Raw genomic sequence first — 26,345 nt, forward strand, 5'->3', positions numbered from 1 at the left:
TTACAAGACCGCAATACTGCCTGCAACTCTGGACACTGCTGATCTCAAAATATTCATACTTGATAAAAATGAAGACACTAAACACATTACTTGAATATGTATAAAAAAGGACAATGAATAAATGTACTTACTTTTGGTACCGGCCCAGGAACTTTGTCTTCCAGTTCTTTAAATTTGGAGCGGAATGGGGCCATCTTTTCCTGAAGCTCTGGTGTGCACAGATCGTATATATCCAACATAAGAGGAAATTTAACATCCTGCAAATTAGAAATGTACTTTTTTTTTAGGGTAGAGTGTCATTTGCACTAAAGACCCAAACATTTTACAGGTTCAAAAATGAACTGGTGAATGTTACAACTGGCATCATTGGTTGTACAACTCTAGGAACATGACAACCATATGTAAGAAGGAGGACCATCTTAAGCAAAACATATTGTCAGAAGCCAGACTTGATACCCAACAAAATAATTATATAATTATAATTTCATTCTTACTTCAGTTTAATGACATCAGAAGCAAAAATCTATTTTATTGGCGAATTTCAGATTTCTAATATAGCTCTATATCATCTCTAATATAAGTAGTACACTGCAATATGATAGATCAAATGGGAAGCAAATTACACCTACAGTAACCAATGGGATTAACAGCTAGACAATAGAAGCTACATAAATAAATGGCAGTAATAAAAACACAAACCTTAAGAACTTTGGCATTGACAGACTCCTTCTCTTTATAAAAGAATCGGACCATCTGGATAGTCATGTAGGCAGGTAAACGGCTTATTCTGGACTACAATGGAAAAAGCACAAATGAGACAAATGATGATTATCGGGTTCTGTTTACCATACAGCATCCAAAGCTTATTGGTTTAAGCTTGCACTGCAGTCACACACCCCGCTATATAACGGCACATGAGCAAGCCACATTGTCACTACTGAAATTCTCAATTATAAAATCAAAAACATTGTAATGGAATGTAAAGTTGATTAATTCCACCTAAACCCTCCACAAAAAAAAACATTGTGCCATTACTAATTTAGCAACCCAGATCCACCAACTAATTTTCTTGTCAACTGGTTGTAGAAGTTGCTGTACTTTGGTAAACAAGCCAATGTATTAAAACTAAAAACAATTTAACATGAAGAAGGCATGTTTTAATATGTTGGTTGTATAAGACCAATATTCTAAACTTGAATCAGCCTGTTCAGCTTTTAAGGTCTCAGTGCAATGCCATTGTGAGTGGCACCCTAACACACTATACAGCAGCAGGCAAAACAACTGCACTGCATCACACAGCACATGCCATATGTTGTGTGAACTTAGTTGCAAACAAGGTTATGTGCATTTTAGGTGTGTTGGCAGCCCAATCACAATCGGCAGGCTGCTTGAACAGAACCCACATCAACATAAAAAAACACCACGTGTTAAAAAGCGTCCAATGCATACCACTATTGTCAAGATACTACCTTGGAGATTGTGTTCAATTTTGCATAGTCCAATAATCTTCTAAAACATAAAAAACACATTTTAAAGAAGGGTAATCTAATATTTGCACTCACAGTTTTGATATATAAAGCATTTCTTTGCAGTGATGGTGAATGTTTGGTGATTTCTTCTTGAAGGCGCTAGAAAAAAAAACATAATGCAGGTCAATGTCTGAACAGTTCTGCCAGCTCCAAATTACAAATTTGCTTAGTTAATTTGTCAAAAAAAAAAAACTGAGCAGACAGACTATTGCACAAGCGACCTGCCATAAAATAAACCTACCTAGCATGCGGAAAGACATAATACAGTTTTGGAGCTTTGGCATCTACAGGAGGACCCCCTATGCTAGGAAACCTCTTCACCCAGTCTTTCCACCAGCAACGAGAGCAGAGTTTTGGACCCCTTTATCATCTTGTCCGACTACACTCCTTTGATTTGTTGTTCTTCTATTCATTCTTTTTGTCCTCTCCCCTCCTTTAATTTTGAGCCTTACCCTCCTGTCCATCCTTCCCCCTCCTCCTTGCTGTATAGTTTTCTGACTCTCACAGCCTCCGAGTAGAAATTCAACCAACACCCATCTAAACGCTAAACCTACTCACAGCCACATTCTAAGCCTAATCTATTTAACCCTGTAAAGAAGAGATTGTTATACTTACCTGTTCTGCAGCCGCTTTGGTCTGGTCCCAGACTGAGCCGTCAGCGGCAGCTTCAGGTTGTGGGAGTGTGCAGGAGAGGTAGCCGACAACGGAAGCCCCATAGTAATTGTTGTCTCCTGCATACAGCATTCTCGGCTGGAAACTAGACTGGTTTGGCTTCAGAAAAGGTATGTATAGTGATTGTTCTTTACAGGGTTAGATCGATTGGGTTTTAGAATGTGGCTGCGAGTAGGTTTAGCGTTTTGGATAAACTTCTGCTTTAAAGCTGGTCATACATCAGCCAGTGGGCTGATCGAAAAAAAAAAAACACACCTGAATAAATTGCCCCCATTCACACATTTGAGGTAGATGGGGAAATCCTTCCTGTTGCGCTATTGCATCCTACATTGGGACTCCACTATCAGAATACACTATCAGAATACACGATCAGTGCTGCAGCCGACAGGCTGCATGAGCTGATTGGACAAAAAGTTGCCAACAGTCCTATTTGGGAGGAATTGTTCATCAGATCCCCTCAATCAGGACAGCCATAGATGGATCAACATTTGGCCGGCCCCTGCTGAACTGGCCAAATCTCGGTCCATCTATGGCCTACGTTGTTTACATCCTAAAGACATTTGCTTGGAAAACATTCCCACAACAGTCTATGAAAGCCCAGGGCTCCGGTGCATTCAGCTAGATTTGGTGCCAAGAATGTAAACGTTATGGTGGGTTGTGGCTGCAAAATTCAAGTATGCAGCTGGGCCAGTGACGGTAGGTAGGTAGGGCAAGGCAAGTGTAATTAAAGTATAATCACCCTTTAATGTAGGTAATATCAAACATTCACAATGACATATCAAATGAACTGGTTAATTAAAGCTAAAAGGTTTTGTCTCCTAAAATGATGATAAACAAACACATATGTATTACTATCCATTAAACAATATTTTAGCAGGACATTTTGCAGTTTGAGCATCCCACGTGAAGCAAACATTAAAAGGTGAGTTCCAGCCTTTTTTTTAATGTTTATTAAAAGTCAGCAGCTACAAAAAGTGTAGCTGCTGGCTTTTAATAAACATACACTTACTTGTTCCACGGTCCAGCGACGTGCCGCCGGGAGCTTCGTTCTGGTCCCCCCCCTTCACTGCCGGCGCCTCCATTGCAACTGTGGGCACCCGGCCGTGACAGCTTTCGGCTTCACGGCCGGGCACTCACTGCGCATGTGCGAACGGCGCATCGCTTCCTGATTGGACGTATTGCCTTAGTGGTCCCTGGGCGGAAGGAGGAAGTGGGATAGGAAGTCCCACTCCTCCTGAAGCCCCCCCCCCCCCCCCAAGAAAATTACATGCCAAATGTGGCATGCAAGGGGGCGAGGAGTGGATTAAGCAGAAGTTCCACTTTTGGGTGGAACTCTGCTTTAAGTGCATGCAAGCCAAAATCATGGAGGTGGGAGGTAAAGATGGGACTGCAAATCACTATTTTGACATGGTTAGTGCTGGTAAACAGAGCATACATGTAACTTGTATTACAATTTCATAGTTAAAATAAAATATACAGTAATGAAAAATTGTTCTCACCAGCTTGAGTCCAGTAAATAGATATTTTACTTCTTGGTTAATGAAACAGCTGAGCTGTAACTGGTTTTCTTTACTTTTTGTTACTTCTTCCTCTTCAGATTCAGTGCATTTCATGCTTTTGAAACCATTAAAGAAAACATTCACAAAAAAGTGAGATTAAAATAAAGTGGCTTGTGTGAACTAATTTGCTGTTATTTTACAGAGAGGAGGCAGTTGTTCATCTGTTGAAGGCCTCATTCAGACATGCTGCAAGAGGATGGCAAAAATGCGTGGCTGAGCTGTGTTTTTGCCACCCGCCAACCACCCCCTTATGCTGCAATAGGTAGTGGACGAGGGCGTTTACATGCCACGGCTGTGATGCTTCACGCCTGCAGCACAGTGGCTCACTAAGAGGCTGAGCTGGGTGCCAGTCCAGGCATGTGGGGGGATTCGGACTTCATTGTCGCGATCTTGCCCAAACCTGGACTGGCTCTGTAACGTCACCGGCAGTGGGCTTCAGCCCGCTGTCTTCTGAAAACAAGTCACAGGAGTGCAGAACTAACTTCACTCCTGTGGTCCACAGGAGTACAGCAAAATGAGCTTGGGCTGTACTTCTCTAAGAGGAGAGCCAGTTAGCAGCCCTGCAAATCTAAGAAACAGTTGCCCAATGCTAAAAGCAAGGGTAGATATTGGCGCACTAGAGAGACGCCTTAAAGTCAAATGAGGCTATCCTCAAAAGCATACTGAAACATATCAAATGTCCATAAAGGCATGTATAAAAATGTCTCTGGGTAGAAAATCCAAAGGGTGTCAACACTTTGAAGCAGCCAATTACAAAACAAGCTAGAAGAGACTGTAGGCAACAAGAGGAAAAGGGGAACAGTACTTTTAAGTGTAGAGAGATTAGACACATTAATGGTTAAATATTTAGGCAAGTCACGTGACTGTACAAAGCACGATTTCTTCTACCTTTGTAAGGTCTGCAGTGTTATGCAGTCCTGGGTTATCCCACTGGGTGTCTGTTCCAAGAAGCTGGCTGGCCGCTGTGCTGGTGAATTCCAGCGCTTCCTGTAGTGCTAGTGGAGGCGGAGAATGCTTGGGGGGGGGGGGGGGGACCTCACTTCCAGGTTGCTGCCTAATGCTAAAAGCCCTGCAAATCTAGTACTGTGTGGTTTGACCATCAAGGGTAGAACCGGAGTCTTGAAACCATAAGTTTGGAGTGCTTGAACCACCTAGAGATAGTGGAACAAGAAGCTGGTGTGCCATTATGGGGATCATTCAGGATGACAAAAAAAAAAATATTCTGGAAGAAGAGGTGGCAGAGAGATAGACTTGGGAAGAGAAGTCTGGATGGATGGGGTACAAATCCCAGAAGCAGAGGGAAACAAGCTGCAGCCAATGGCAACATCAGTGGGCATGCTGCAGACAGCAGCAAAGCTGTAAGTAGAGGGTGAGCTGGAGACCTGGTACAGTGGGACTGTCTTCCCCCACGTGTAGGGTAAGACAACATAAGCCTCAAGGTATCGAGGCCTTGTTTACTAACAAAACTAGATAGCTGTAGCAAGTAAGAGTCAGAGGACAACAGGTCACCAAAGTCTCTGTAGGTGAGAAGCAGAACCAATCAAAGATCAGTTTTCATTGTTGCTCTTTGCAAAGCAGCAGCAGGGAGATGCTTATTTAAATGCTGTATGTTGGAAAATTGTACTATAGTATCCCCCACTGTGAAAAATTGCTGGAAATGGGGAATTGTAAAAGGGAACCAGCAACTTTTTGTAACCAAACTACAAAAGCAACTGTTGTTTGGCATAACAGGCCCATTCACAGAGATAGGGCACGCGTTGAGACAACCCTGATGCAGCACTCTAAAAGCTAGGCTGAGGGCGTCTGTCCCCAATAGCTGCGATTGGAGAGACCAGCACTAGCAGTGATGTAGAGAACCGTCTTGACTAAAGAAAAGAAAAGAAAAGAAAAGAAAAGAAAAGAAAAAAAAATAATGTTGAACAGTCAGAACAAAATGGTCCTAGCAAAAACAGGTTAACCTTTTACACCGCAGAACTAGGGAAAAAACCCCACCCCCCTAGTGCACTAGCAGAAAAACTGAGACATACTGATAGTAGGAAGGGTTACCCTGGGCAAGCTTACACTTTTTTGGTTTGCTAGTGTCCAACCAACTTGTAAACATCAGTATAACCCAACGCTGAAAGACTTCCAGTGTCTCGCCACTTCATTGTAGATGCATCTCAGCATACCTGCGATTAGGCAATATACAGTTATGTTCATATTTGTTTGGACACAGGCACAATTTTAGTTTTCAGTTCTTGAATGGCCCAGCCAGAGACCTGACTTAAACCCAATTGAACATCTCTGGAGAGACCTAAAAATAGCTGTCCAACGTTTACCATCCAACCTAACGGAACTGGAGAGGATCTGCAAGGAGGAATGGCAGAGGATCCCCAAATCCAGGTGTGAAAACTTGTTGCATCTTTCCCAAAAAGACTCATGGCTGTATTAGATCAAAAGGGGCTTCTACTAAATACTGAGCAAAGGGTCTGAATACCATGTGAGATTTTTTTTTTTTAAATCTGCAAAAATGTCAACAATTCTGTGTTTTTCCTGTCAATATTGTGTTCTGTGTTTACATTGAGGAAACAAAATAAAACTTAAATGATACACACACACACACACACACACACACACACACACACACACACACACACACACACACACACACACATATATTATATAAACTTTTGTTTGTTTTATTTGATGGGTATAGAACACACCCTGTATGCGCTGTGGCATAAAAGATATAAATGTCCATGTGTACTTCACCACACAGACACACCTTTGCATAGATCAGCGAATCGAACAAAGTTTTCTATTCAACCCTTGAATCTACATAATAAAAAGGATACGTTGACTCGAATTCTATGCCAAAAAACTGGTCAATAAAGCTTTTCTTCTTTGGTGCAGCAGCAGCAGCGGCTTCTGAGTTGGTCTATGAAAGATAAAATTGGTTATCTAGAGCTTGCGCTTTAACGCATCGCTTCAGTCATCACAAATCATACTACGTGTTCATTTACTGAAGTCAAACTGACCGTGCCCTTTGCAAATGCATTTGCGCCAATTTTCCCCAGAGCTTAGTAAAATGTGGTAAAGCGGATTTCCATCATTTGGAAGCAAAAAAGTTTTTATTTTTTTCCTTGCACCTGATTGGGTATTCTTTACAAAAGTGAAGCTTTACTACAATAAATTTACTAAAGAAAAATCAGTGCAATCGCAGTCTATTTTCCTTTAGTAAGTCAACCCCTATAGGTTTTATTAACCACTTGCCGACCTCCTCATGTAAATATACGTCAGCAGAATGGCACGGACAGGCACATCAACGTACCTATACGTCCTCTGCTTGACGCGGGTGGGGGGTCCGATCGGGACCCCCCACGGCGGCGGTCGGCAAGCCTCGGGGAGCGATCCGGGACGATTGCGCGGCTATTCGTTTATAGCCGCTCCGTCGCGATCGCTCCCCGGAGCTGAAGAACGGGGAGAGCCATGTGTAAACACGGCTTCCCCGTGCTTCACTATGGCGGCGCATCGATCAAGTCATCCCTTTTATTAGGGAGACTCGATCGATGATGTCAATCCTACAGCCACACCCCCCTACTGTTGTAAACACACACACACACACTGAACCCCAAATGTTACAGCGCCCCCTGCGTTTAACTCCCAAACTGCAAATGTCATGTCATTTTCACAATAAAGAATACAATTTAAATGCATTTTTTGCTGTGAAAATGACAATTGTCCCAAAAATGTGTCAAAATTGTCCGAAGTGTCCGCCATAATGTCGCAGTCACGAAAAAAAAAAAAAAAAAAAAAAAAAAGCTGATCGCCGCCATTAGTAGTAAAAAAAATAAAAAAAAATAAAAATGCAATAAAACTATCCCCTATTTTGTAAACGCTATAAATTTTGCGCAAACCAACCGATAAACGATTATTGCGATTTTTTTTACCAAAAATAGGTAGAAGAATACGTATCGGCCTAAACTGAGGAAAAACATTTTTTTTATATATGTTTTGGGGGATATTTATTATTGCAAAAAGTAAAAAAAGATTGCATTTTTTTCAAAATTGTCGCTCTATTTTTGTTTATAGCGCAAAAAAAAAAAAAAAAACGCAGAGGTGATCAAATACCACCAAAAGAAAGCTCTATTTGTGGGGAAAAAAGGACGCCAATTTTGTTTGGGAGCCACGTCGCACAACCGCGCAATTGTCAGTTAAAGCGACGCAGTCCCGAACTGTAAAAACCCCTTGGGTCTTTAGGCAGCATATTGGTCCGGTCCTTAAGTGGTTAAAGGTGCATATACACAGAGTCTTGCAAAAATGAATATACAGTTTGGCAAGTTGTAACACATTGATTATTTGTCATGATTATTACCAGAAGTGAGAATATTTCTGTTTTGACAAATTACAAATGATAGTTAAAGCTTGGTTAGCTGAGCTTTTAAATTTCAATATTATAGTTAACAATTATGAAGCGTTTACTTCCTTGAGCGTCATCTTAAAATTCCAATTCAGTTTTGCCAGATAATAGAGCCTACAAGGACCTACCAAACATTTTGACAAAGCTACTTTTAAGTGATCTCAGCCATGGCTGGGTGCTGATATGAAAACAGGTTCACTTGTGAAAAACATTACTAACCACTTCCAGACCGCTGTACGACTATATACGGCCTAACTTTAAAGATACATATCTCGGTAACGGCAGCAGCTGCTGCCACAACCGAGGTATCTATCTTTACTGTCAGCGGTTCTGGTAACGATAACGGCGGTCTCCGCGGCGGATTCGCCGCGAGATCGCCGTTATTGGTGGCGGGAGAGGGACCCCCCTCCCGCCGCTCTCCCGCGCCCTCCGCCGCTTACCGGAGCCGTCGGTAGTGGCGGAGGAGATCGCGACCGTTCGGGAGCTGAGCGGGGACGAGACTGAAGGAAAAATCTCCTTCGCCCGTCCCCATAGCTCGGCTGGGCGGAAGTGACGTCAAAACGTCAGTCCCGCCCAGCCTCTTAAAAGAAACATTTTATTTTTTTTGTCATTTGAAAAAATGACATTTTCCAATTTTTTATTTTTTTTTGCATTTTAGTCTAAATATAAGATCTGAGGTCTTTTTGACCCCAGATCTCATATTTAAGAGGACCTGTCATGCTTTTTTCTATTACAAGGGATGTTTACATTCCTTGTAATAGGAATAAAAGTGATAATTTTTTTTTTCCCCAGTGTAAAAAATAAAATAAATAAGAAAAAAAAATATAAAAAATTTTAAAGCGCCCCGTCCCGACGAGCTCGTGCGCAGAAGCGAATGCATACGTGAGTAGCGCCCGCATATGAAAACTGTGTTCAAACGACACAAGTGAGGTACCGCCACGATCGTTAGAGCGAGAGCAATAATTATAGCCCTAGGCCTACTCTGTAACTCAAAAAATGCAACCTATAGAATTTTTTAAACGTCGCCTATCGAGATTTTTAAGGGTAAAAGTTTGACGCCATGCCACGAGCGGGCGCAATTTGTAAGCGTGACATGTTGGGTAACATTTTACTCGGCGTAACATTATCTTTCACAATATATAAAAAAATTGGGCCAAATTTATTGCGGTCTTATTTTTTAATTCAAAAAAGTGATTTTTTTCCAAAAAAAGTGCGCTTGTAGGACCGCTGCGCAAATATGGTGTGTCAAAAAGTATTGCAATGATTGCCATTTTATTCTCTAGGGTATTAGAAAAAAAAAATATATAATGTTTGGGGGTTTTAAGTAATTTTCTAGCAAAAAAAACTGTTTTAGTCTTGTAAACACCAAATCTGAAAAACACCCAAAGTAGAGAAGTGGCTAAAGTAAAACATCCCACAAGATGTCCACATTCTCAGAGGTTAAAAACAAATATGTATTATATTGCAGCTTACCAATCAGATGTGGTGGCTGCCTTAGTTTTCTTTGGCTTTTTTTCACCTGGATTTATGTCCAGTAACACACCACCTGTATTAGTGGGATATAACTCAAGGAATGAGCACAGCAGATGGCACTCACTGGCTAACAGGAAGGGGGGGGGGTGCAGAGGGAGGTTTCCTGGTCCCTTAAAGCAGATTAAACAGCACAGTATTTGTGCTGTGTAATCTGCCACCCCCAAAAAACTGTAAAAACCTCTCCCTGAACCTGCCACTTCCTGTATCCCTCTCTGTGCTGACCACAAAAACCCGACCACTGCGAAAAGAAGCCGCTTCCCATGGGGGCACTCCCTGTGCTGCGTCCATTGACACAGACAGCAGGACTAAGCCCGACCCACCACACTTCCTTGTCACTGGCTTTGATTGACAGCACTGAGAGCCAATGGTTCCCAGTGCCCCAGCAAAGACAGCAAGACCCAGAAGTGAGGGGAGAAAAGATTTGCATAAGTACACTGGATCGAATAAGGTCACAGGTAAGTAAAGCAGGGCCGAGGGGGTCGATGCCGACACCAAAACATTGTGTACCTTAATGCAAAAGGCATGTATTAAAGGTAAAAAAAAACAAAAACAAAAAAAAAAAAAGTATGGACTTTACAATCCCTTTAAAGGGAGAAGTCCAATTGCAGAACCCTTACACTGACTGCAAGTTGACAAGGATACAGGTAGTGGTCTACCTTTCAAGCTATCCCTTAGGCAACTGACAAATAAGAACTCTTGTCAGTAATCATCATCATCATTATTATTAGGAGCTTGGGATGTGTTTCCAGTACTTACCTCCATGTCAGTGTCCCCTTCTATGGGTTCTAACTTCTGCTGTAGCACCCTCATTACTTGTACCCAGCATTCATTGGCATCCTGAAAATTAAGATAAAAAAACAAATTAAAGGGAATGGTCACGTTTCCACTCAGGTTGAGCTAAACCAGTTAGTTAATCTACGTTTGCCAAGCAAACATTTACTAGCTTGCCAGGCCACAATGTTTCCAGCTCAATGGCTAAAATGTACCAAAAAGTAGAGAAATGTTTGCTTCATATTCCATCATGGCAAAATAAAGGCTGCACATGGTTTGCTGGCTTTAATTCTGCTGTACATTTCTATTTTGTCTCTATTTGGCAGCCCACGAGAGAGAGAAAAAAATAAAAAAAATAAAATAAAAAAGCTGGCTGCAATGGTGTTCGCCACAAAACATAAAAGCCTTATGGCTGTATAAAATTCCTACTAAGGGTTTTAGGAATATCACACACAGTCTAATGATTACCTGCTGCAGGTACTGCCCCTGGTCACCTTTCTCTGCAAACTGTGGGAAGGCCATGTGCAAGAACTGGAGGAGGATGATAGGCGGGATACTGGAAGAGGTCTTCTCCATAGATTCAAACAGATCTCTGAGGGCTGCAAAAACATGAAGTACTTTAAAGTAACATGCAACGCTAGCAATTCAAACTTTACAGCCCTTGTACTGAAACATGAAGACTACAGAACAAAAGTGTTGCAGCCACCACTTTGGCTTCTTTCACACGGAGGCACTATTGCACTAAAAACAGCACCTGCAAAGCACCCTGAAAAAGCCGCCTCATTTCTCTCCAGTGTGAAAGCCTGAGGGCTTTCACACTGGAGCGGTGCGCTGGCAGGACGGTAAAAAAAAAAAAAAAAAAAAAAAAAAAAAAGTCCTGCCAGCTGCATCTTTGAGGTGCTGTAGGAGTGGTAAATACACCACTCCTACAGCGCCCTTGCCCATTGAAATCAATGGGCAGCGCCTCTAAACCGCCACTACAGCGGGCGGTTTTAACCCCTTTTTCGACCGCTAGTGGGGGTTAAAAGCGCCCCGCTAGTGGCCGGAAATCACGGCAAGAACTACGGTAAAGCGCCGCTAAAAATACCGGCACTTTACCGCCAACGCCCGCATAGCCTCAGTGTGAAAGTACCCTAAAGAATGACATACAAGAGAATCAAAAGCAGATTGGTTAATAAAAAATTGGATGTGGGGGGGATCGGCGAGTTTTCTTTTTCCCCCGTTCAACCCATTGTTTAAATGGAAAGATGGATAGATAAATAAATAAATAAAATAGGAAGGAAAAGAGACAGTTCAATAAAAATGCTACCTTTAAAGCGGAGGTTCACCCTAAAACAATTATATACCATTACATCCAGCATACTTCCGACATCTACAGTATGCCGTTTTTTTTTTTTTTTGCCGTACATACCGTTTTATTGTTATTTTCCCCCGGCTTCAGCCGGAAGTGGCCGTTCCTATTCAGGAGGTTAGATGATTGACGTCTGGTGAAAAACTTCCCCTGGCGCGTCACCAGTTCCCCTGGTGCATAAGGCGCCTCACCAGTTTTCCGTAACTAGCCGACCTGCGAGTCGGCTCTATATGGCGCCTGCGCAGTCAGCTCTACACGGCGGGCGCAGGCGCCGTATAGAGCCGCCTCGCAGGTCGGCTAGTTACGGAAAACTGGTGAGGCGCCTTATGCACCAGGGGAAGTTTTTCACCAGACTTCAATCATCTAACCTCTGAATAGGAACGCCCACTCCCACGGGAGCCAGAACCCGGAAGCCAGGGGGGAAAACAACAATAAAACGGTATGTACGGCAAAAAAAAAAAAAAAAACACAGCATACTGTAGATGTCGGAAGTATGCTGGATGTAATGGTATATAGATGTTTTTTAGGGTGAACCTCCGCTTTAAAAGCAACTACTACTGTGCTCTCTTGACAATGCTTTGTGATCCCAGTATTATTGGTGCATCCAGTATTAAATGCCAATTGTTTTAAATATTTTATATAAAATAATCATAGTATGCAAAGTGTTTTCTGACTGGACGAAGTGGAGAGGCGTGGCAGCAACATCACACTCTCCACCTCATCCAATCAGAGAACACTTTGGAATCATTCCCAATATATTCTCATAATGGAGCCCGCACCAAGGAATTCGACTTCCTGAGTTCAAAATGCAGCAGGGAGGCCATTCAGCACAGGATCTGAAAGCAAGTGGAGATCACTGGAGTAGCGGTGTCTGTCAGTGATTTCCAGCATCCAGGAGCATCAGCCAGACTTTCTATATGCATAGTTACATGGTCCATGTTGTATAAAATATTCATACCTGTAATCTATAACTTTACTAAAAACTGTAGTTTCTCTTTAATTATAAATGCACAAACCTGCAGTAATGTACTGAGCAGAAGCCATTTCCCCAGAAGCTCTCAAGGCACCTGCATAGCTGGGGGGGGGGGGGGGGGGGGGGGTAAAAAACACACACCATGTAAAAATTATTGCACATAGAACAAAATGACCCAATAGTACAGTATTTTACCATCTACACCAAGTTTAGTCATAAAAAGCCAAAAGGATACCTTTGCTATAGAATAAATATAGCCTTGCAGCAAATAAACAGACAACTAAATCAAACCAAGCAACCATAAATCCTACCTTAGGCTTTTGACATCCCTACAGTCAAGCACAGAGGTGGAAACATGTTTTGGGGTTGTTTCTCTGCTAAAAGGTACAGGCCGACTTTGTCGCCCTAAGGGGCCATGTATTGTAAAATCTTGGATGAAAACCTTCTTCCCACAGCCAGAACACTAAAGATGGGTTGTGGACGGGTTTTCCAGCACGACAATGGCCCAAAACATACGGCCAAGGCAACAAAGGAGTGGCTCAAGATGCAGCACATTAAGGTCATGGAGTGGCCTGGTCAGTCTCCAGACCTTATTCCTATAGAAAATATATGGAGGAAGCTGAAACTGAGCTGCCACGCGACAGTCAAAAAACCTTAAGGATTTAGAGAAGATCTGTAAAGAAGAGTGGACCAAAATCCCTCCTGAAAGGTGTACAAACCTTATAACCAACTACAAGAAACGTCTTACCTTTGTGCTTGCCAACAAGGGTTTCTCATGTGTATTTTTTAGCATTTTTGGTTGATATTCTGTCGCAATCATTTAACCACTAGTGACCAGCTCACGCAGATATACTGCTGCTGGTCGGCTCTCCTCCGCAAAACCCTGTACGCTCTAGGCTGCGGAAGCGTACCTGCGGGAGAGGCGGCCGGTCACGTGAGCGCTGAGAGGCGCTCTAAAATCTGGTATAGACGGCATTTTTTTTTTTTTTTAAACACACAATTAGCAAACACAGAGGATTATATGAAGATATGACAGTGGCTTAACATCCACTAAGGAAATCCCTTGGGGACCCCAGGTCACCAGAAATGGTGTCCCAGTTGGAAGATTTCCCCCTCTGTTACTTTTCTGGGGTTTTATATAAAACTTTAAATTATAATGGTAAGCAGGACAAATATAGAGGGTGCAATCTCCCTAACTGGGGTACAGACAGCAGGGGTTCTAATGCCTCTCCATTCTATAAAAAAAAAAAAAAAAAAAAAAAAAAACACGATTTGCCTTTGGTTGTACTTTAAAACTACAAATAACCGTGAAACAATGATAAACTTCAGTACCCAAAATTTGCCATAGATGTTTCAAAGTCACTACAGTTCATCAGTTTTGAGTGGCGAATAAAAGGCCCTAGAATTATTACTCTGACTCCAGCATCTGCAGCCATAGATGACATATGTAGCACAATCAGTTTTGGCACCTAGGCATTTCCCACACTTGTGTTCATATCTGTAGGTACATGGGATTTGAGGGGGGCTCGAAATAAAAAAAAAAATTAACCCCCCCCTTTTTAACTTAACTTTAGTTTTATCAAATAGGGAACCAAATGTTCCCTATGTGATAGCACTTTATTATTACAGGTTCTCTTTGAGACATCAGGCGAATGAAGCGCAGATCACACACTACCAGAGGACCATGGAAGCGATAGGGTGGCTGTACAGTCGACAGATCACTTTCACCTGGAAGCTGACTCAAATAACATGTAAATCCTCCCCCTGCTGCCAATGTAGGATATACATCAGTGGCAGCAGAAGGGTTAAATCAAAGGATGTTCATCCTTCATTTCATTTATGTAAACTATAAATAAAAATACCGTTTAAGAGAGTCTTTCAGCTCTGGCACTGAGCGGATACACTGAACAGTGGCATTCATATAACAGGTGTTACCCAAATTTGTTAAGCCACAGGGCAGTTCCATCTGCAAGACAAGATATGTATATTCAGCAGTGTGCACAAGTAAATTAAAGCAAAATGTAAAAGAAATACATTTAAATTATTTAACAAAAAGGTGAAAAGATGCTCAGTTTTGCAGAAGTAGCATAAATTAGATCTGTGGAACTTTTCACAGAAAAGTATCATCTTAAAGTATACACATCGTTTTAAAAACACTACAGTGGAAACTGAATCCAATTTCATGATCACTTGCTGCACTTGCAGGGCTCTAATGAGAAAAGTGGCAGGGCCTGCATCCCTTTAGACATTATTTCTCTTTGGGAGTAGCTCACCAAAAATTAGATTTTTGTTGCAGGGGGTGCCCAAAATCTGACTTGCATCTTAGTGCAGACTTCTGAAAAATCAGTAAGCATATATGCAGAAAATTACACAGTATCTCACAAAAGCGAGAACACCCCCTTTGTGTACGGCTTGTAAAACAGTGTAAAATTTGCTGTCCCCTCAAAATAATTCACACTGCCATTAATGTTTAAGTGAAAATGTCCAAATTGGGCCCAATTAGCCGATTGAGAGGTGTGTTGAGGTTCGGCAATTTTCGTAGGTCCGCTGCGCAGGACAGAGCGGGCAAAATCCGCCGGGGGACAATTCTCGGCAGGACACCGGCACACATTTCCCTCCACAGTAGGATGTAGGGCACCGTACAGAGGTCAGTAGTAGGATGTAGGGCAGCGTACAGAGGTCAGTAGTAGGCAGAGCAGTGTACAGGGGTCAGTAGGATGTAGGGCAGAGTACACAGGCTTAGAGGGCCTTGTGTTTGACACGTGTGTTATAGTAAACGTAGAGGTTTGTAATGCAACCATCACCACCACCACTACTATAGCTCTCCGTTAAACAGATAGGAAAAACAGAGTGCATGTTTTGCAATCAGTCTGCCAATTCAGACTTGCACTCAGAAAAGGAGCCGTAAAAGCACACACAGTCATTGTATAATACTAATACAGGAAGCATGGCTGGCTTATGTAATGGGCAAATAGTGGGTATAGAAAAGAATCACCCCCCACCTTTAAAATAAAAATCTAATTTTGCGATTACTCCACTCCTCAAGAAAGGCCACATGCAGTCACTACTGAGCTTTGCAAAAACGCACCTTAACCACTTAAGCCCCGGACCAATATGCTGCCTAAAGGCCCAAGGGGTTTTTACAGTTCGGGACTGCGTCGCTTTAACAGACAATTGCGCGGTCGTGCGACGTGGCTCCCAAACAAAATTGGCGTCCTTTTTTCCCCCACAAATAGAGCTTTCTTTTGGTGGTATTTGATCACCTCTGCGGTTTTTATTTTTTGCGCTATAAACAAAAATAGAGCGACAATTTTGAAAAAAAATGCAATATTTTTTACTTTTTGCTATAATAAATATCCCCCAAAAACATATATAATTTTTTTTTTTCCCCCTCAGTTTAGGCCGATACGTATTCTAACTATTTTTGGTAAAAAATAAATAAAAAATAAATCGCAATAATCGTTTATCGGTTGGTTTGCACAAAATTTATAGTGTTTACAAAATAGGGGATAGTTTTATTGCATTTTTATTTTTTTTACTACTAATGGCGGCGATCAGCGATTTTTTTCGTGACTGCGACATTATGGCGGACACTTCGGACAATTTTGACACATTTTTGGGACCATTGTCATTTTCACAGCAAAAAATGCATTTAAATTGCATTCTTTATTGTGAAAATGACAGTTGCAGTTTGGGAGTTAAACACAGGGGGCGCTGTAACATTTAGTGTTCACTTAGTGTGTGTTTACTACTGTAGGGGGGTGTGGCTGTAGGACTGACATCATCGATCGAGTCTCCCTAATAAAAAGGGATCACTCGATCGATGCGCTGCCATAGTGAAGCACGGGGAAGCCGTGTTTACACACGGCTCTCCCCGTTCTTCAGCCCTGGGGAGCGATCGCGACGGGGCGGCTATAAACGTCGTCCCTGACCCCCCACCCACGTCAAGCAGAGGACGTACATGTGCCTGTCCGTGCCATTCTGCTGACGTATATGTACATGAGGAGGTCGGCAAGTGGTTAAAGATCTGAGGCCACGTGGAAAAAGGGGTTATATATAGTCAGATGAGACTAAAATATTATTTGGCGTCAACACCAAATGATATGTCTGGAGGAAATTCAATACAGATCATCATCCAAATAACACTTTTTTTATAGTAAAGCATGGAGGTGGAAATATCCTGTTATGGGGGCATTACTCTGCGGCAGGGACTGGAGCATTATTCAGGATAGATGGAAAAATGGATGGGGCAAAATACTGTTAAGTTCTTGAGGAAAATCTGCAGCAGATTTTTTGGGTCAATGGGAAGGTTTACCTTCCAACATGGTAAACCCAAAGCACACAGCAAAAATGACCACACAGTAGTTTGATAAAAATTTGAATTATATGGCTTAGTCAGAGCCCAGACTTAATCTGTGAAATGACTTGAAGACTGCAGTCCACAAACAGTCACCATCAAATTTACCCGAACTGTGAAGAAAAGTGGCAAACATTGCAAAGTTTAGATGTGCAAAGTTAGTAGAAATATATCCCAACAGACTAAAGGCTGTAAGTGAAAGCAAAATGTGGTTCAACAAAATACTGACGCAAGCGGGTGACCCCTTTCCAACTCAGTGATTTTGTTAAAAAAAAAATTTATATATATATATATATATATATATATATATATATATATATATATATATATATATATATTATATATATTAATAATAAATTATTCTTACAGGTTGGCTTCATCTTTCACTTGGATGTTATAAGTCGCATTGAGTAAATATAGTGGGTATAAAAAGTCTACACACCCCTGTTAAAAGGTCAGGTTTCTGTGATGTAAAAAATAAATAAATGAGACAAAAATTTCAGAACCTTTTCCACCTTTAATGTGACCTATAAACTGTACAACTCATTTGAACAACAAACTGAAATCTTTTAGGTGGAGGGAAGTAAAAATAAAAAATAAATCATAATAATATGGTTGCATAAGTGTGCACACCCTTACATTAATACTTTGTTGAAGCACCTTTTGATTTTATTACAGCAGTCTTTCTGGGTATGAGTCTATTAACATGGCACATCTTGACTTGACAATATTTGCCCACTTCAAAAACTCCAAATCTGTCATATTGCGTGGGCATTTCCTGGGCACAGCCCTCTTCAGATCACCCCACAGATTTTCAATCGGATTCAGGTCTGGGCTCTGGCTGGGCACTTCCAAAACTTTAATCTTCTTCTGGTGAAGCCATTCCTTTGTCGTTTTGGATGTATGCTTTGGGTCGTTGTCATGCTGAAAGATGAAGTTGCTCATGTTCAGCTTTCTAGCAGAAGCCTGAAGGTTTTGTGCCAATATTGACTGCTATTTGGAACTGTTCATAACTCCATCTAACTTGACTAAGGCCCCTCCCTGTTCCAGCTGAATAAAAACAACCCCCCCCCCCAAGCATGATGATGCCACCGCCATGCTTCACGGTGGGTATGGTGTTCGTTTGGAGATAAGCAGTGTTTGTGCCAAACATAATTTTTGGAATTATGGCTAAAAAGTTCAACCTTGGTTTCATCAGACCAGAACACTATTTCTCACATGCTTTGGGGGGACTACAGATGTGTTTTTGCGATATTTAGCCAGGCTTCAATGTTTTTCTTTGTAACAACCCCCCCCCCCCCCCCAACAAAAAAAAGGGGGGGGCTTCCATCTTGCCACTCTACCCCATAGCCCAGACATATGAACAATACAGGATATTGTTGTCAGATGTACCACATAGCCAGTACTTGCCAGATATTGCGGCTCCTTTAATGTTGCTGTAGGCCTCATGGCAGCCTCCCTGACCAGTTTTCTTCTCGTCTTTTCATCAATTTTGGAGGGACGTCCAGATCTTGGTAATGTCACTGTTGTGCCATATTTTCTCCACTTGATGATGACTGTCTTCACTGTGTTCCATGGTATATCTAATGCCTTGGAAATTTTTTTGTACCCTTCTCCTGACTGATACCTTTTAACAATGAGATCCCTCTGATGCTTTGGAAGCTCTCTGCGGACCATGGCTTTTGCTGAAGAATGCGACTAAGAAAATGTCAGGAAAGACCTACTAGAACAGCTGAACTTTACTTGGGGTTAATCAGAGGCACTTCAAAATGATGGCAGGTGTGTACCGACTCCTATTTAACATCAGTTTGAATGCGATTGCTTAATTCTGAACACAGCTACATCCCCAGTTATAAGAGGGTGTGCACACCTATGCAACCACATTTTATTTTATTTTTACTCCCCCACTAAAAGATTTCAGTATGCTTTTCAATTGAGTTGTACAGTTTATAGGTCACATTAAAAAGGTGGAAAAAGTTCTGAAATTATCTTTGTCTCATTTTTTTACATCACAGAAATCTGACATTTTAAACAGGGGTGTGTACACTTTTTCTATCCATTGTACTGCTGCATAACACAAAAACTGTGCGTTTTCATTTCAGGCTGCAAAGCAACAAAATGTGATTTTAAAAAGAAAAAGGGGGGGCGATTCTTTTATACCCACAGTATGCTGGCCCCCATGTCGATTTGTACTATACACAGTCTGCAGCCCTTCAGTCATGGCTGCTTCTACTACAGTCCCAATGGTATAGATACACTATAAGTTCAAAATGTTTTTGGCGACCATGGGTATAAAAAAAAGGGAGTTACATTTCCCCAAACCTGACAGCTATAGCTGCCTTCAGTCAGTTGGGAAGGCTTTTCATAAGATTTTGTATTAAGTATGGTTGAGGTAAGGGCTCCGGATGGAGTTCCTCCACACTGAATTTATCAAACCAAGTCTTTACAGACCTGTCTGTCTTTGTGCAAAGGGGCAGTCATGCTGGAACAGAAATTGCCCCACCCCCCCCCCCCCCCCCAGGTTGAAGCTGAAAAAAACAAACAGTCTATAAATATGTCTCTGAATTTTGTAGCATTATCAGGACCCCTCACTGGAATCAACCTTTACAGTAGGCACTATTCAGTCTAGAAGGTAATGTCCTCCACACCTACGCCAACCCAGATTCACCCAACTAAACTCAATGGTTTAATGTATTGAAGCCTGCTAGTACCCGAATACTTTCACCACCCCCAATTATAAAGGCTGCAATGAACACACACACATATAATTATTTATTTATTTTGTAAATATTTTATTATATCTCTTCATGTGAAAACACTGAAGAAATGACACTTTGCTACAATGAATTGTAGTGAGTGTACAGCTTGTATAACGGTGTAAATTAGCTGTCCCCTCAAAGTAACTCACAGAGCCATTAATGTCTAAACCGCTGGCAACAAGAGTACAAACTGGGACCAATTTGCTATATCCCCTCCCTGGTGTCATGTGACTCGTTAGTGTTAAAAGGTCTCAGGTGTGAATGGGGAGCAGGTGTGTTAAATTTGGTATTATCGCTCTCAGTCCCTCATACTGTTCACTAGAAGTTCAACATGGCACCTCATGGAAAAGAACTCTGAGGGTCTGAAAAAAAAAAAAGAGAATTGTTGCTCTTCATGAAGATGGCCTAGGTTATAAGAAGATTGCCAAGACCCTGAAACTGTGCTGCAACACGGTGGCCAAGACCATACAGCAGTTTAACAGGACAGGTTCCCTAAGAACAGGCCTCGCCATGGTCAACCAAAAAAGTTGAACGCAAGTGCTCAGCATCATATCCATTTTTTTTTTAGGGGGGGAGAGAAATAGATGTATGAGTGCTGCCAGAATTGCTGCAGAGATTGAAGGGGTGGGGGGGGGTGGTCAGTCTGTCAGTGCTCAGATCATACACGGCACACTGCATCGGCATGGCTGTCATCCCAGAAGGAAGTCTCTTCTAAAAATGCATAAGAAAGCCTGTAAACAGTTTGCTGAGGACAAGCAGACTAAGGACATGGATTACTGGAACCATGTCCTGTGGTCTGATGAGACCAAGATAAAAGCTTATTTGGTTCAGATGGTGTCAAGTGTGTGTGGTGGCAACCGGGTGAGGAGTACAAAGACAAGTATATCTTGCCTACATTCAAGCATGGTGGGGGGAGTGTCATGGTCTGGGGCTTCATGAGTGCTGCCGGCACTGGGGAGCTACAGTTCATTGAGGGAACCAAAAATGCCAACATGTACTGTGACATACTAAAGCAGAGAATAATCCTTCGGAGACTGGGCTGCAGGGCAGTATTCCAACACGATAATGACCCCAAACACACCTCCAAGGCGACCACTGCCTTGCTAAAGAAGTTTAGGGTAAAGATGGACTGGCCAAGGATATCTCCAGACATAAAACCCTATTGAGAGCGTCTGTGGGGCATCCTCAAAAAACGGAAGGTGGAGGAGTGCAAGGTCTCCAACATCCACCAGCTCCTTGATGTCGTCATGGAGGATTGGAAGAGGATTCCAGTGAATCTGTGAAGCTCTGGTGAACTCCATGCCTAATCGGTTTAAGGCAATGCTGGAAAATAATGGTGGCCACACAAAATATTGACACTTCGGCCCCAATTTGGACATTTTCACTTAGGGGTGCACTCACTTTTGTTGCCAGCAGTTTAGACATTAATGGCTGTGTGTGTTATTTTCAGGGGACAGCAAATTTACATTGTAAAGTGTAGCAAGTGTACAGCTTGTATAAAACATTGTAGCAAAGTGTAATTTCTTCAGTGTTGTCACATAAAAACAAAAGTATTTACAAAAATGTGAGGGGTGTACTCACATTTGTGAGATTACAGATTGTGTGCATCTAATGGAAAATATATAACATATACACATACATATTATAATCTCTCTCTCACACACACACACACACACACACACACACAAAATGTATTATAAAGAAATGGTAATACATATGAAACAAACTTACAGCTGAGGCCAATTGCTCCTCTGTCATGTCCTCTACAAAGACGGGTCTTACTGCTGGCTCTTCAGGAAGAGCCTCGGCTGACCCAACCATTAACAAGCTCATTCCCTGGAAACAAAATGAATAAAATATAAGACTCTACTGCAAAACATATCTACCATTGCTTAAGATGAAAACAGAATGATCTGGCTAAAACCGATAGCTCCTTTATGAGTGAGCGTTCCAAAAAAAAATATATATATATATGTCCTACAAAAAAACTGAAGCATAATATATTTACACACAGATACATTTACCCTTAAAGCCGTACTCCATGTTTTAGTGAGCTTTAATAGTTTGGGCCAAGCTGGTCCAAAGGAACGATTTTCTCCAAGAACACATGAAGCAGCCATCAGTGCTGTATAAAGCATCAGCTAAATAGTAGGTCTTTGGGTTTATTGAATATTTGTATGTAATGTCCTCATTGGGACACTTTAGAACATAGAATTTGTCCAATTTAAACCATTTGTAATAGCGGAGGCACTGCTGTTTGATGTACAGGAGTCCCCCGATTTCATTGATCGAGTTTATTTTTTTTCTGCGATTTTGGTTTTGTTTTTTCCTATGCGTGTGTGCTGTTTGCATCAAGATCTTTCTTGGTCGTCTCCATTATGGCCGCCATCCTGGTCTCCAGATGTTGCTATCCTGGAGACAGGATATAATGCGCCAACAGGGGGTATAGTTATGAAGCAGTCGCTTACGTTTGACATCACTTTCCTGCGCATGTGCAGTATAATAGGAACACCAATCTTGTATACCGGTGCCATTCTTTCCTCACCTGTGCAGGGTTTAGACATTCCACTGTTGTGGAGCTATGCCATACACCCCAGAACAACCAGCAGCACATCAGAAACTTGAAGCATAATACAGCTGACATCTGCATACTAAATCTATTTCTTAATGCAAGATCGGAAAGGATTTTATACCAGTTCATTCAATATTTTGAATATAGGCAATTACTGGGCCAGCCTTCAGGTGAATATCATGCAGGTTGACCCAGTATCCCATGGAATAGATACCAATTATCTTCCAAGGGATTTTTCATAATTTTTTTTTTTGTTTCGTTTCCTTTCCTTTCCTTTTCCTTTCCTTCTATAGTGCATTCTTTAATACTCCTTTGGGGGTAATGTGAAACTGGTTGCTGATGGGTTCATGCATTTTGGTGAAAAGCATGGATACATTGATATATGGTTCTCTTGTCATCAAAAGGAGTGCTCTTGCTATATTTAAAAAAAAAAAAAAAAAAAAATGTAAGTGTATATATGGATATGTGTCATTTTTTGGGCTTGTGTACACATTTTTTGTATGCAGCCACATGCATGGTTATATACAATACTCGTTTGTTCTTCAAATAGAAATAGTTTTTTTGCAGAAGTGGTATTATTCCCTGAAGATGATTAGCTTATATCAGCGTTTGAAACACGTTGATATCCCCACCTACTTTATCTCTTCGTATTTCACCGATGAAGGAACTGCAAGTAGATGGGGACTACCACTTCATGTTCACATCAAATTTCTTTATGTAAAGTGATATCATTGCTGCAACGTTTTGTATTTTCCCATTTGGAATTTTATTCAAAACCATTTGTAATGTATGTTTTATAAATACAGTATATTTTTTCAATCACCCATATAATCCCACTCTGAGGTTTATTCTTATACAGCTAAATACAGTTTTCCGGAAACAGGATGGGGACTTGCCACCCTCCGCCTGAATAAAACCCGAATTGGGCTGAGCGCTGTTCAACCATTCATAGGAAGCTTATTTTCTCAATGAATACAAGGCTTCCTCTAAATCGGCAGATGACAATCTCAGCTTCAGCCAAATAGAGGAAGCCTTGTACTCATTTATAAAATACAAAGCTTCCTGTGAAGCGCTGAGCAGCGCTCAGCTTCATTCGATTTTGTTCCAGGTAGGAATTCCTAGACCTGCTGCTGGAAAACAGTGCTGTATACCATGTGTAGCTGATGCTACATACAGTTCATTTAGAGCCGACAGCCACCACATGTGTTGCTGAAGGAAATCCTTAAGCCAACCTAAGACACTACCTCAGTCATGCAGATCAGAGTAGCTGCATACTTTGGCCCTGCTTGCTTTTACCGACAGGTGTACCTCAAGCGTCAATATGATCCTTTTAAAACGAGGCACTAACTTCACTTGTTAAGGGACAATTGAACAATTTTAACCACTTGCAAAAGGAACAGCAGTCTGCTCACATAATTTGTAATAAAAACAACTTTGCCATTCTGAAGCTTCCCTCCAACCTATTTGCATATTTTTATATATAGTAAATCCAGGAAGTGAACAGGTTGCAGAATTGCAGTGTGTGTATGTATGTATATCTATATCCACACACACACACACACACACACAAATTCTGCAACCTGTTCACTTCCTGGATTTACTGGGCACACATCCAGCTCTGATTGGCCCTCAAGACTCCCCCCCCCCTCCCTTTCTGGCAAACCCAGGAGAAAGCGAGCGCTGTGCATGATCTCATAAGCCTTGGCTAATGACCAGATAAGAAACATGTTTACACATTTACTGGCAGAATTTTTTTTTTTTTTTACTAGACAAAAAGTTAAAAACCAAAACAAGGGCAGAAGGTTTAATACAGTGTAACCTCGAATTTTGAATAATGCGGTTAGCGAGCATTTCGCAATGCAAGCACTGTATTTTTAAAAAACCCGAATTCTGTTTGCGAGTGTTGTCTCGCCATACGAGCAAGATTCAGGACAAAGCGGTGTGCAGTACCGCGTTTGGCCTGAGGTGGGGGGGGGGGCGCCGGAGCCGAATGGCACCGTTCAGAAAGACACGGAAAAAGGATCAATGCAGAACAAATAATTTTTGTATCCATTAACTTAGATGGGAAAAAAAATAAAAAATACTGAAGGTCCGCTAAAGCCCATTTCTGACACTTGTTTACAAGTTAAAATCTTTTTTTTTTTGCTAGAAAATTACTTCGAACCCCCACCACACACATACATTTTTTTTTATTTAAGGACAGACCCTAGAGAATAAAATTGAGATCATTGCAATACTTTTATGTCACACCGTACCTGCGCAGTAGTCTTACAAAACACATTTTGAAAAAAAAAGGCCAAGAAGAAAAAAACAAACTGTAAAGTTGTCCCAATATGCATAATTGTTCGCTTCTGCGCGTGGGCTTGGAGGGACGAGGTGCTTTAAGTTTTTAATTTTACTTTTATTATTTAATTTATACACATTGTCCATTTAAAAAAAAAAAAAAAAAAAAAGACAAATCTCCGTCCCAGTCTCAGGTCTTTTGCAGACTCCATCAGGTTTTCTTCCAGAATGGTCCTGTATTTGGCTCCATCCATCTTCCCATCAATTTTAATCATCTTCCCTGTCCCTGCTAAAGAAAAGCAGGCCCAAACCATGATGCTGCCACCACCATGTTTGACAGTGGGGATGGTGTGTTCAGGGCTCTGCCTATCTATTTATAGCATCCTCCCCATAGTAAAACTCCATCTGCTTTTATCATATGTGACAGAGAACTTGTCAGGAGTTATCATCAGGCTGATAACAGAAGAACGGAGCAGGAGACAGCTACAGGAAATAGTGCTTTAAAAGAGAGATAACAAAACTCTGCAGATATATGTGCCCATCTTAAATTTCATGAATCAGGTTTACATCCACTTTAAAGCAATAAAATAAATAAAAATGGCCCTTTAAGGCCAGAGGGCAGAAGTGACCTTTGATGTCGGTACGGTCCTCCAAGGGCATAGAGTCGAGTGGGGCCTATCTTGCCCTCACTCGACTTCCTGCCCACCAGGCATTCGGATCAGATTGTTTTCACCACTACAACGACTCTGGTAAGCAGTGCAAATTAACAAGTGGCAGGAGGGCACCTCTCGCGCCACCCAAAAAGGGATCCTGTGGCGAATGCACCGCTGGGACCATTTTAATGCTAAAAGCGGATCACCAGCCATTTAAAAATATACTGCCCACCATGCTACTTTGATGTTAAATACCAGGGTTATGAAGGCTATCTGCTGTCATAACCCTGGGAATTTAATAGCAACGCATACACACAATGGGCAGTCCATAAGTGGTTAAAAGCACATCCTTTGCATTTATGTAATCCAATACATTTTTGGGTGAATAGTCTCGTTTTTAGAATGCAATTGTTCGGTACTCCTCCTCCTGTTAATGAGCTGGGAAATCATTTTGACCAAAATCTCCCTTTCTCGTTATTTGTTGGCAATCATGTTTGAAGCCATAGACCATAAAGACTGTTTACACTTGTCAAACGGTTTTGACAGTTAAGCCTCGTACACATGATCAGACGGAAATTGTGTGATGACAGGCTGGTGTCGGAAAATCCGACCGTTTGTACACTCCAGACAATTGTTGTCTGATAGCATGCTGTAAAATTTTCCAACAATTGTGTATTGTCGGATTTTCTAATCGTGTGTACACAAGTCCGGACAAACGTCCAAAGTACAAACATGTATGCTCGGAAGCAATGCTCACCAAACAAAAAATTATGAGATGGTGCCCAAAGGGTGGTGCTAAAAAAAAAAACACGTAGTTTCGTGTGTGTTGGCCAACAATTCTTTGCAAGGCAAGTTCCTGGCCAACGCCCTTCAGACAAAAGTCTTACGCTTTGTCCGTGGAAAACCCGTTCACGTGTATGAGGCTTTATACAGA

The 26,345-nt window shown here is 41.6% G+C and overlaps 1 protein-coding gene across 1 annotated transcript in view; it reads right to left on the reverse strand.

Annotated features, from left to right (window-relative positions):
- The window catches only part of USP14 (ubiquitin specific peptidase 14), a 42,943-nt gene that overhangs the window by 6,162 nt on the left and 10,436 nt on the right, over nucleotides 1–26,345 (reverse strand). The window contains exons 4-13 of the mRNA XM_040354044.1: nucleotides 21,635–21,739; nucleotides 14,650–14,753; nucleotides 12,831–12,889; nucleotides 10,932–11,062; nucleotides 10,449–10,529; nucleotides 6,595–6,677; nucleotides 3,701–3,815; nucleotides 1,563–1,628; nucleotides 700–792; nucleotides 132–257 (exon numbers count right to left, since the gene is read on the reverse strand). Of these exons, the coding sequence (XP_040209978.1) occupies nucleotides 132–257; nucleotides 700–792; nucleotides 1,563–1,628; nucleotides 3,701–3,815; nucleotides 6,595–6,677; nucleotides 10,449–10,529; nucleotides 10,932–11,062; nucleotides 12,831–12,889; nucleotides 14,650–14,753; nucleotides 21,635–21,739 (963 nt within the window). The remainder of the gene's footprint in view (nucleotides 1–131; nucleotides 258–699; nucleotides 793–1,562; nucleotides 1,629–3,700; nucleotides 3,816–6,594; nucleotides 6,678–10,448; nucleotides 10,530–10,931; nucleotides 11,063–12,830; nucleotides 12,890–14,649; nucleotides 14,754–21,634; nucleotides 21,740–26,345) is intronic.

Source organism: Rana temporaria, chromosome 5 (genome assembly GCF_905171775.1).
Source record: "Rana temporaria chromosome 5, aRanTem1.1, whole genome shotgun sequence".
Classification (NCBI taxonomy): Eukaryota; Metazoa; Chordata; class Amphibia; order Anura; family Ranidae; genus Rana; species Rana temporaria.